This window comes from Lepus europaeus, chromosome 3, assembly GCF_033115175.1.
Source record: "Lepus europaeus isolate LE1 chromosome 3, mLepTim1.pri, whole genome shotgun sequence".
NCBI classification, from domain to species: Eukaryota; Metazoa; Chordata; class Mammalia; order Lagomorpha; family Leporidae; genus Lepus; species Lepus europaeus.
Window position 1 is genome coordinate 161,427,250 of NC_084829.1, and position 12,405 is coordinate 161,439,654.

General features: G+C 52.3%; 1 protein-coding gene across 3 annotated transcripts in view; it reads left to right on the forward strand.

Annotated features, from left to right (window-relative positions):
• Nucleotides 1-12,405, forward strand: part of MAP3K4 (mitogen-activated protein kinase kinase kinase 4) — a 131,778-nt gene that overhangs the window by 40,197 nt on the left and 79,176 nt on the right. For all 3 annotated transcript variants that reach the window (XM_062187011.1, XM_062187009.1, XM_062187010.1), the window contains exon 2: nt 10,043-10,233. In XM_062187011.1, the coding sequence (XP_062042995.1) occupies nt 10,043-10,233 (191 nt within the window). The remainder of the gene's footprint in view (nt 1-10,042; nt 10,234-12,405) is intronic.

Here is a 12,405-nt window from a genome sequence, read left to right on the forward strand (position 1 = left end):
CCCCAAATGGCTGCGACTGCCAGAGCTGAGCCAATTCAAAGCCAGGATCCAGTGGCTTCTGCTGGGTCCCTCACGCAGGTGCAGGGGCTCAGGCACTTGGGCCATCTTCCACTGCTTTCCCAGGCTATTATCTGAGAGCTGGATCGGAAGAGGAGCAGCTGGGACTTGAACTGGTGCCTATATGGGATGCTGGCACTGCAGGCTGAGTCAGCCTATTATGCCACAGCATTGACCCCTGAATTCCACTTTAAAAAAAAAAAAAAAGTCTGATTGTCCTGAAAAATAATCAAGACTAACTAGTTTATGAAGGCTGTATGATCTGAGTCAGTGCAAAAGCTGAACTATAAATGTTGGATACGCTTGCAGGTTGATAGTTCACCTGGGAGTTAGTTGAGAAATGTTCAACTATAGGTTGCTCATAGAGATTAACTTTATTAACAAATTGGCTCTTGTAATGTGAACCAACCATACCACCTGCAGCGTAGCTTTATCAAACAAGCCAAGGAAGCTGTACAAATCTTTTTTTTTTTAAGGTTTATTTTATTTATTTGAAAGGTGCAGTTACAGAGAAGGGAAGGGAGAGGAGGAGAGGGGGAGAGAAGAGGAGAGGGGCAGAAGGGGAAAAGGGGAGAGAGGAAGAGGGAGACACACACACACACACACACATACACACAGATCATCATCCGCTGGTTCATTCCCCAAATGGCCACTATAGCTGGGGCTGGGCCAGGCTAAAGCCAGGAGACAGGAGCTTCTTCCAGGTCTCCCATGTGGGTGTAGGGCCCAAGCACTAGGGTCATCTTCCACTGCTTTCCTAGGCAATAACCAGGGAGCTGGATCAAAGTAGAGCAGGGGCCTGCGCTGTGGCATAGCCGATAAAGATGCTGCCTGCAGTGCCGGGATACCAGTTCGAGTCCCGGCTGCTCCACTTCGATCGGCTCTCTGCCATGGCCTGGGAAAGCAATGGAAGATGGCCCAAGTCCTTAGGCCACTGTGCCCATGTGGGAGACCCAGAAGAAGCTCCTGGCTCCTGGCTTTGGATTTGCGCAGCTCCGGCCATCGAGGCCAACTGGAGGGTGAACCATCAGATGGACGACCTCTCTGCCTCTCATTCTTTCTCTGCATAACTCTGACTTTCAAATAAATAAATAAATAAATCTTTAAAATAAAAAAGTGGAGCAGCTGGGACTCAAACCAGTGCCCATATGGGATGCTGGCATTGCAGGTGGTGGCTTTACCTGCTGTAGCACAGTGCTGGCCCCAGATTCTTAAACCTGAAGTCTACCATCCCTGCACACCTCTCCTCACTTTCCCCTCCTAGAGGAAATATCCTTCTTGTTATTCCATAGGGAGAACAGGGTAATAGGGAGGTGGAAGAGAGCTGCACACAGGTGAGCGCTGCACTTCCCTGGTGAATAGAATACCTTCATATTTCTGCGACATTGCTGAAGACCTTGTGATGAGGGTGAACTTCTGTTGAGGGCCTGTGCGGAACCACAGTGTTCCCGAGCTCATGCAGCTTCATCATTTTGCAGGTGACCCCTTTCCTGACCGTTGCGGTTTACCTTGCTTGTCACAGCAGAGCTGTTTATCCCAGGATACGGGAGTTTTTATCTTGCTTTCTTTCCACACAGTTTTTCAGTTAAAACTACACCAAATCCCCTTGGGTTGACTCTAAGACATATTTTTCTTAGACCGGATTCTGTTTTGAAGTGAGCAGTATACTTTAGCAGAGTTTTATGTTAAAAGAGTAAAACAGTGACTTCGGTGACTGTCAGAAGCTTAGTACCAGAATGTTCACATTCGTGTGCTTTTAAGCTTGAGTAAGGGAAACATCTCAGGGCAGCTGATGTAGACTTTGTACTGCTGTCCTCATCGAAAATAATTGGTATCCACGTAAACACCAAGGCAGTCAACTGACCACATTAACTCATCTCACATGAGCTACTATAGATGAGATTTGGGATGCCTACGGTTGTTTAATTGACATGAGGCAAGTTCTTTAGAATTTACCACTAGTCTTTATTTTCCTAGATCTTATATATAATTTTTTTCAAAAGAATAAACTCTTGCTTGATTTCTCTCTACCTATTATGCTCATGTATTACTTCTAGGCTAAGGCTCCCAGATGGTTTCCCTCTGGTTGCTTTTAAGACTTATGTCTTATGTTTTCATTACTGGTCTGCAGCAATTTGGCTACGGTGTGGATACTAAGAACCTGGTAGTTTTCTTTATAGTTCCTCTGCTTGGAGCTCACTGAGCTTGTTGGAGCTGTGAACTTAAATTTTGAAAATTTTGCAGCCTTTATTTTCAGAGATTTTTTTCCCTGGCCCCCTCCGCTCGTCTTGGACTCTGATAACGTGCACACTCCAGTGCGTGCTGTCTCAGGGCACCGACTCTGCCCGCTCTGCTCCCCCAAGGCTGGCTCATTTTGCATAGTTTCTTCTGCTAAATCTTCAAGTTCGCTTATCTTTTCTTCTGCAGTGTCTAATCTGCCATAACTCCAACCATCTATTTTGAGCAAGGTTTTGATCTCTCAGTTTTATTTTAGTAATTTCTGGTCTGTTTCTATTGGTTGTTTCCTCCTGATCTGGGTCCTGTTTTTCTGTTTCTTTGTTAATTTTTGATAGGAAGGCAGACATTGTGAATTTTATAATCGAGTGTTTGGCTTCTTTTTTATTTCTTTAAGTCATATTGGACTTTGTTCTGACTTATAATTAAGTTACTAAGTTACCTGCGTGGAATGTAAATTGGTAACATTTCTGACAAGTGTGAATGCCGTCCTGACAGAGTTAAGTAAATCCTAAAAAGGTGGTAAATGTGTAGCTTCACCTTTGTGTAGTGCCTGTCCAAAGATTCACTTTAATTATGGATTGTAAATATAGTGGCTGGTAGCACCACGTAGCATTTTTCCTAACTCGTTTTTTATGCATATTGAATAACAGGAAGGCTGGAATGTGTATATTTGGTCACATTTTAATGCATTGTTCATGACAGTGTCACCTGCGGCTCAGTGTGACTGTTTTTGATGTTGCTGTTCGCATAGTTAAATAGTTCAGGGAGACTCCGGAGTCAGTAGCTGTGTGTTGTGTCCGAGTGAAGGTTTCGAGGTGGATGACTGTTTTGTAATAGACACAGGAAGCGACTGTTGGCTTCTGTAGAAGTACTGCGAGGATTTATCCTTCGACTTTCATTGGGGAGTGAGCCAAGCGAACTTTTCCATGTGTGGAGAAATAGTTTGTCCACAGTTAGAGGACAGCAGCACACACATAAATCTTCTGTTTTCCCAAATTAAGCTTCTCATAAAAGTTAACATTTTTGCTATGTGTGCTCTCTGACAGTCTTTACGAGCTTGAAGCACAGGGCTTATCTGCGACTGTGGGTCAGCTCTGCTTGTCTTTTTAGCTGATAGCTCTGTCTTCGCGTCAGGGACCATGCCACGTGGGCCACTGCAGTGTGACGCTTGAAGTGCCCCTTCAGAAAATCTTCCACTCTCGTTTACGTGACGTGAGTTGATGGAAGCACGCTGTACTGCTGGCACTAGGAACTCAGACCCATTGACGTTTAGCTTAGCCCTTTATTTTCTTCATTTTGTTTTATTAAAAGAAACCTTCACAGCTAATTTTCCTGAACTATTTGAGAATGTAGACAGTACAACTTCTGGATGAGTGTTCTTATTTAAAGTCTGGGGAAGATTCGGGAGTGTCTGCTTCATCCACGTGGTAGTCGGGTGTGGTGTCAGCTCCCAAGTTCACGTTCCCGCCTGCTGCCCAGGTGTGTTCTCCGGGTTTCTGTTTGCTCTTGTTTCTGATGATCCTGCTGTCTGGCTGTGTTTAACTGACCCGACATTCGTGCTGTGGGTTTCTAGTGATTCCCATGACAGTGTGAACCCTGCCCTTGTGGGAAAGCACTGACCGTCTGTGAGCCTGTGCCAAGCACCCTGGAGAAGTCATGGGCAGCGGTCTTCCCACCCACCCTCACCGGGGTGGAGCGCGTCAGAGCGCGCGTGTGCCTCACTGTGTGGATCCCCACCCACCCTCACGGGGGGGGGGGGGGGAGAGCGCGTCAGAGCGCGTGTGCCTCACCATGTGGATCCCCACCCACGCCTCACGGGGGGAGAGCGTGTCAGAGCGTGCGTGTGCCTCACCGTGTGGATCCCTACCCATGCTTCACGGGGAGAGAGCGCGTCAGAGCGCGCGTGTGCCTCACCATGTGGATCCCCACCCGTGCTTCACGGGGGGTGGGGGGGACACTAGTGCGTCAGAGCGCGCGTGTGCCTCACCGTGTGGAATCCCCACCCGCGCCTCACCAGGGGGAGTGCGTGTCAGAGCGCGCGTGTGCCTCACCGTGTGGATCCCCACCCGTGCTTCACGGGGGGTGGGGGGGACACTAGTGCGTCAGAGCACGCGTGTGCCTCACCGTGTGGATCCCCACCCGTGCTTCACGGGGGGTGGGGGGGCCACTAGTGCGTCAGAGCGCGCGTGTGCCTCACCGTGTGGATCCCCACCCGTGCTTCACGGGGGGAGAGCGCGTCAGAGCGCGTGTGTGCCTCACTGTGTGGATCCCCACCCACCCTCATGGGGGGGGGAAGAGTGTGTCAGAGCGCGAGTGTGCCTCGCCGTGTGGATCCCCACCCGTGCTTCATGGGGGGAGAGCGCGTCAGAGCGCGTGTGTGCCTCACTGTGTGGATCCCCACCCACGCCTCACGGGGGGAGAGCGCGTCAGAGCGCGTGTGCCTCGCCGTGTGGATCCCCACCCGTGCTTCATGGGGGGAGAGTGCGTCAGAGCGCGTGTGTGCCTCACCGTGTGGATCCCCACCCGTGCTTCACGGGGGGAGAGCGCGTCAGAGCGCGTGTGTGCCTCACCGTGTGGATCCCCACCCGTGCTTCACGGGGGGAGAGCGCGTCAGAGCGCGTGTGTGCCTCACTGTGTGGATCCCCACCCACCCTCACGGGGGGAGAGTGTGTCAGAGCGCGTGTGCCTCGCCGTGTGGATCCCCACCCGTGCTTCACGGGGGGAGAGCGTGTCAGAGCGTGCGTGTGCCTCGCCGTGTGGATCCCCACCCACCCTCACGGGGGGGGGGAAGAGCGCGTCAGAGCGCGTGTGTGCCTCGCCGTGTGGATCCCCACCCGCGCCTCACGGGGGGAGAGCGTGTCAGAGCGTGCGTGTGCCTCGCCGTGTGGATCCCCACCTGCGCCTCACCGGGGGGAGAGCGCGTCAGAGCGTGAGTGTGCCTCACCGTGTGGATATCTACCCATGCTTCACGGGGAGAGAGCGCGTCAGAGCACACGTGTGCCTCACCGTGTGGATCCCCACCCGTGCTTCACGGGGGGTGGGGGGGGGACACTAGTGCGTCAGAGCGCGCGTGTGCCTCACCGTGTGGAATCCCCACCCGCGCCTCACCAGGGGGAGTGCGTGTCAGAGCGCGCGTGTGCCTCACCGTGTGGAATCCCCACCCACCCTTCACTGGGGGGGGGCCGCTAGTGCGTCAGAGCGCGCGTGTGCCTCACCGTGTGGAATCCCCACCCACCCTTCACTGGGGGGCACTAGTGCGTCAGAGCACGCATGTGCCTCACCGTGTGGATCCCCACCCGTGCTTCACCAGGGGGAGAGCGCGTCAGAGCGCGCGTGTGCCTCACCGTGTGGAATTCGAAGACGTGGGGAATGTCAGGGTGTTCCCAGTCCCTGTGCTCTGCTGGACCCTGGGGAGGACTCTCTGGATGGAGTCTCTGAGTGGGAAGCGGGGAGTCAGGAGCTCAGGTTCTCTCGGTGGGTGGTGGGTGGGCACAGGACGCCAAGGCCTGCGACTTCAGTCTTGTTACTCTCAGTCCCCCTGTGTGGTTAGGTACATTATTGGGTTTAATCTTTGTGGGAGTGGAGTATAAGAATTTATTATGTTTCTTTTGTATATGTGCAGTGTAGAGATTTAAACTAAGTTGTCCAGGGCCCACCGGGTAGGCAGTACATCCAGGATTTGAACCGAGGTCCATCCCACCAAAGCTGATGCTGTTAATAGTTACAAAGCCTGTCCTACTTACTGCTAAAACTTATGGAAAAGAGATAATTTACCTTGGCATTTATAATCTTATCCTTCATGCAGCTGAGTAAACTATTTTATAGTGAATCTAACAGAAGAAATGCTTATAAGAAATGTTAAGTTTGGGGCTGATGCTGTTGCTTAGTTGGTAAAACCACTGCCTGCAGTGGCAGCATCCCATATGGGTGCCGGTTCAAGTCCTGGCTGCTCCACTTCTGATCCAGCTCTCTGCTATGGGTTGGGAAGGCAGTGGAGGATGGCCCAAGTCCTTGGACTCCTGCACCCACATGGGAGACCTGGAGGAAGCTCCTGGCTCCTGGCTTTGGATTGGCGCAGCTCTGGCTGTTGCAGCCAGTTGGGGAGTGAACCAGCGGATGGAAGACCTCTCTCTCTCTCTCTCTCTCTCTGCCTCTTTTTCTCTCTCTGTGCAACTCTTTCAAACAAATAAATCTTAAAAAAAAAAAAGAAAAGAAATGTTAAGTTTACCCAAGGTACGTTATTTGTTGTATGGCTTTATGAGACTTAAATATAGTTAGCCTCAAAGAACAGGTGGATGCTGTTAATAATTTCTTGTTCATGGTTTTATTTGCCTGCTTTCAGGGCATTTTACTTGTATGTTTTGTGTATATTTGGGAATATGTGTGCTCAAAAGTATCTAGAGCAGTCTTAAAAATTAGTCATTAAAAATAATCAGTTTTTTAGCTTTCAGAATTTTTGTTTTGTTTTTATAAATTTCATTACTGGGGCAGACACTGGCTGCTTGGGATGCCTGCTTCCCATGTTGCAGTCCTGGTTTTAGTCCTGGGAGCTCTGCCTCTGATCCACCTTCCTGCTGATGCATCCTTGGGAGGCAGCAAATGATGGCTCAGGTGGTTGGGCCTCTTCTACTCACATGGGAGATCTGGATGCGGTTCTGGGCTCTTTGCTTTGGCCTGGCCTATCCTTGATGTTGCTAGCATTGGGAGAGGCACCCATCAAATGGATGATTGCTTTTGCTCTTGGCTCTAACTCTCCCTCTGCCTTTGCATTAGATGAAAAAAAAAAAAAAAAGAAAAAGAAAAAGAAAAACATTAAAGAAGTTCAGTAATTTGTGTAATACTGCAGTATTTTTATTTTTCAAAAGATAATTTCTTTCCTGAAGTTTTAGTTGCCAGACTAATTTAATAATCATGCTCTCATTTTTTTTTTAAAATTTATTTTATTTATTTAAAGGCAGAGTTACAGAGGCAGAGAGAGATCTTCCAGCTATTGGTTCATGCCCCAAATGGCCATGAAGGTCAGGGCTGGGCCGGGCCAAAGGCAGGAGCCAGGAACTCCATCTGGGGTTCTCACGTAGGTGTAGGGGTCCATATTCTTTGACCATCTTCTGCTGCTTTCCCATGCACATTAGCAGGGAGCTGGATCGGAAGTGGAATGGCCAGGATAGGAATCCATGCTCTGATGTGGGTTCAGCATTGCAGGCCTTGGCTTAACCTGCTATGCCACATCGCCTGCCCTGTGCTCTGATGTTTAATTTTTAGAATCATTTTTCTTTTTTCCTTGTGATTTTGAAATAATTTTTATTTTATATCAAGATGTGAGTTGCTAGCAAGAAAGCTAGTTGCATGTTGTATGTAGTTTGGTGTCGTATTTTTCATAAAGAATAAGAGTGGGTAGACTGATGACTCCTAAGTGGAAAGAATTTCGTAATTGACTCCTAGCTCACTTCTTTAGAATTTCATTTGCTCTTGGTTTGTGTTATTAAGTTTTATTTTGTTAGCTTTTCAAAGAACTTCGTCAAAGTGATACTACTCCAGAAACTAGCAGGGGATCGAGAACTGGCAGGCAGCGTTTCATGAGAAGTTGGGTTTGAAGGTGAAGAGAAGCGAGTTCCCGTCCCCTTCCATGATGTCCTTGAGTTCCCTTCCCCCTTCCGTGGCCTCCTTGAGTTCCTGTCTCCTTCCGTGGCCTCCTTGTGTCCCCTCCCCCCTTCCATGGCCTTCTTGGATTCCATCCCCCTTCCGTGGCCTGCTTGAGTTCCCGCCGTCCTTGAGTTCCTGTCCCCTTCTGTGGTCTCCTTGTGTTCCCTCCCCGCTTCCACAGCCTTCTTGGATTCCATCCCCCTTCCGTGGCCTGTATGAGTTCCCGCCGTCCTTGAGTTCCTGTCCCCTTCCGTGGCCTCCTTGTGTTCCCTCCCCCCTTCCACGGCCTTCTTGGATTCCACCCCCCTTCCGTGGCCTGTATGAGTTCCCGCCGTCCTTGAGTTCCCTTCCCCCTTCCGTGGCCTCCTTGAGTTCCTGTCCCCTTCTGTGGTCTCCTTGTGTTCCCTCCCCCCTTCCACGGCCTTCTTGGATTCCGTCCCCCTTCCATGGCCTGCTTGAGTTCCCGCCGTCCTTGAATTCCTGTCCCCTCCCGTGGCCTCCTTGTGTCCCCTCCCCCCTTCCACGGCCTTCTTGGATTCCGGCCTTCTTGGATTCCGTCCCCCTTCCGTGGCCTGTATGAGTTCCCGCCGTCCTTGAATTCCTGTCCCCTCCCGTGGCCTCCTTGTGTTCCCTCCCCCCTTCCACGGCCTTCTTGGATTCCGCCCCCCTTCCGTGGCCTGCTTGAGTTCCCGCCGTCCTTGAGTTCCTGTCCCCTTCCGTGGCCTCCTTGTGTTCCCTCCCCCCTTCCATGGCCTTCTTGGATTCCGCCCCCCCTTCCGTGGCCTGCTTGAGTTCCCGCCGTCCTTGAATTCCTGTCCCCTTCTGTGGCCTCCTTGTGTTCCCTCCCCCCTTCCACGGCCTTCTTGGATTCCGCCCCCCCCTTCCGTGGCCTGCTTGAGTTCCCGCCGTCCTTGAATTCCTGTCCCCTCCCGTGGCCTCCTTGTGTTCCCTCCCCCCTTCCACGGCCTTCTTGGATTCCGCCCCCCTTCCGTGGCCTGCTTGAGTTCCCGCCGTCCTTGAGTTCCTGTCCCCTTCCGTGGCCTCCTTGTGTTCCCTCCCCCCTTCCACGGCCTTCTTGGATTCCGCCCCCCCCTTCCGTGGCCTGTATGAGTTCCCGCCGTCCTTGAGTTCCTGTCCCCTTCCGTGGCCTCCTTGTGTTCCCTCCCCCCTTACACGGCCTTCTTGGATTCCGTCCCCCTTCCGTGGCCTGTATGAGTTCCCGCCATCCTTGAATTCCTGTCCCCTTCCGTGGCCTCCTTGTGTCCCCTCCCCCTTCCATGGCCTTCTTGGATTCCATCCCCCTTCCGTGGCCTGCTTGAATTCCCACCGCCCTTGAGTTCCTGTCCCCTTCCGTGGCCTCCTTGTGTCCCCTCCCCCTTCCATGGCCTTCTTGGATTCCGCCCCCCCCCCTTCCGTGGCCTGCTTGAGTTCCCGCCGTCCTTGAGTTCCTGTCCCCTTCCGTGGCCCGTATGAGTTCCCGCCGTCTTTGAGTTCCTGTCCCCTTCCGTGGCCTCCTTGTGTCCCCTCCCCCCTTCCATGGCCTTCTTGGATTCCGTTCCCCTTCCGTGGCCTGTATGAGTTCCCGCCATCCTTGAGTTCCTGTCCCCTTCCGTGGCCTCCTTGTGTCCCCTCCCCCCTTCCATGGCCTTCTTGGATTCCGCACCCCCCCTTCCGTGGCCTGCTTGAGTTCCCGCCATCCTTGAGTTCCTGTCTCCTTCCATGGCCTGCTTGAGTTCCCGCTGCCCTTGAGTTCCTGTCCCCTTCCGTGGCCTCCTTGTGTCCCCTCCCCCCTTCCACGGCCTTCTTGGATTCCGCCCCCCCCTTCCGTGGCCTGTATGAGTTCCCGCCGTCCTTGAGTTCCTGTCTCCTTCCGTGGCCTCCTTGAGTTCCCGTCCTGCCTAACTTCACCTTCTAGTCCTTGGCTGTTTTGCCCTTGTTCCCTGAGTTGTTAGTTTTCGGCTTCGTTCCTGTTTGAGAGTTCTGCGAACAGGACCAGCAGCCAGTGGTCGTGGTAAGAGAAATGTGGCCCAGGGTGCTGTAGCAAGAGTAGTGGTTTACCTTCGACCCCTCTGACAATGCTCGCTCTGCTTGCTGTCTTGTATAGGCAGGAGTGCACCTCGGGAGATTCTGCGTGCAGGAGTCCTGACTCGGAGCCAGAGGACTTTCCCGATGAGACGAACACAGAAAATCTGTATGGCACCTCTCCCCCCAGCACACCTCGACAGATGAAGCGCATGTCCACCAAACACCAGAGGAGTAGTGCAGGGAGGCTGGCCAGCCGATGTAATTTGAAAGGTGAGTCTGAAGCTTGAAACTGTGTACACGAGAGGGGATGACCCTGTTGGTACATACTCTTTTATGGCATGCAACTAGCGACCTCTTTTTTTTTTCCAAAAATAATTTATTTGAAAAATAGTAAGATATTTATTTGAAAGGCAGAGTTGGAGGAAGGGAGAGACAGAGATCTTCGCCATCTGCTGGTTCACTCCCCAACTGGCTGCGATGGTTGGGGCTGGGCCAGTCCAAAGCCAAGGAGCCTGGCACTCCATCTGGGTCTCCCCTGTGGAGATCAGCACCTGAGCCATCTTCTGCTGTTTTCCCCGGGCACATTAGCAGGGAGCTGGATTGGAAGTGGAGCAGCCCATACTCAAACCAGCGCTAATATGTGATGGTGGTGTTGCAGGTGGCAGCTTAACCAGCTGTGCCAGCCCCTTGATTGATCCTCCTACTTTAATTGAAAATTTAATGCTGCTTTTATTTTTAACCTCTCCAATCGTTGCCATTAGCAGCATTGTTCATAAAGGAGACAAGTAATTTTCCAGTGATGGAAAGGCTTGTCCTGAGCCGTGGTTCAGGGCAGGGATGTGAGGAGTGTAAAGATGAGAAAGAAGCCAGGTGTTTGCCAGCATGCTGACCCCGGAGGCCGCAGGTGACACGGAGTGGGCGGCTCAGTCACTCCAGCCTCTTCTGCTGCAGCTGCTCGTTCTGTCCAGAGTGCTGCGTGAGTCCTGGGGCTCTGGGGAGACCAGAGCCTGACTTTCTTTCCCAGGGTTCCTGGTCAATCTCAGATACCTGCCAGCAACTTGAGGTGCTGTCCCTGGATGGTACCCCACACTTTCTGGCTGCAGACCAAGCCACTGTCCTGCTTTGCTTTTTGTATGGGAGCCCAATTTGCCCATTAGCTGTTGTTTCCTGAGGGAGATGAGCTGGATCACGCAGAGCTGCTGCCTCTGTTTTCCCTGCAGGGTGGCCTGGAACCTCAGGTCACTGAAAGCTCGTAGCTTGGGAACGCCCTGTTGATTCTAGCAGACCGCTTGTCCCGAGGCGGATCCACAGCCTCCTGGAGTTCATCTCTCGTCGGTGCACAGGGCTCGGCGGTCCTGCTCCGTCCCCTCCAAGAAACGCGTCCTGCTGACCTCAGGCCCACACCCCTCTCCCACCCCCTGTGTGTGTTCTTAGTTCCTCTTTGGTCACCTTCCTCTCCCTGCAGCGTCTTCAGATGGAAGGTTCCCGGAAAGTGGGCTTTATGAAAAAACGGTCTAGCTGTTTCAGAAGTTTTTCCGTCCTAGATAAAGTCACTTTTCAGTCCATGTTTCCATGAACGTTTTGAAGATCCCGTGCGTTGTCCTCATGGTTGTGAGTCGGCGACTCCAGCTGCGTTCCCACTGGTGCCCGTCCCCGGAGGAGGCGGGAGAAGCAGGCTGAGATCCACCAGTGAGGTCACACCTGAGCGGATCCCCGAGCACCAGAGCCTTCCTCACACCTGATTTTCCCACAGAGAGTGGTTTTTAAACTTTCCTCTAGAACTTTATTTGCAGCAGGTTGTTAGCCTGTGGTCTGTACTTACCCTTACAGATCGGTCCTTGTCTGTCTGTTTCCTGTGAGGAATTCCTCAGATGCCTACAGGGGTCATTGTCTAACGTGGGTATCACTGAAGTGTCGTCTGGTGGACCAGCCTCAGCTAATGAATCTGCTTCGTGGCCGTCCTCAGGGGAGGGGCGCTAGCACGTGCTCTGTGGAGGCGTTGGTCCGTGCTGTTGCAGAACAGGAGCTGAGAACGCAATGCTCCACCTCATGGCTGGCGTGCCGAGGCCAGAGGCGGGCGGTGCAGGCAGGTGTGGTGTGGGTGTTCTCCCCTGGTAGCGGGGTGGGGGTGAAGCTAGTCGGGGCTGGCGTGTGGTCTTTGACTCTTCAGTCACAGCCAGGAAGTAGACGTCTGTGCTCCTGCATCCCGCGGGCTCTGTGAGATGCAGGGAAGGGGGAAGCTTTTGTTGATGTACTATATTTGCTATTTTGTAAGTAGCTCCCTTTTAATTTAATGTGCGTTTTTTAAAAAAAGATTTATTTATTTATTTGGAAGGCGGAGTTACACAGAGGCAGAGGCAGAGAGAGAGAGAGAGAGAGAGAGGTCTTGCATCTGTTGTTTCTCTCCCCAGATGGCTGCAATGGCTGGAGCAGGGCCAGTCT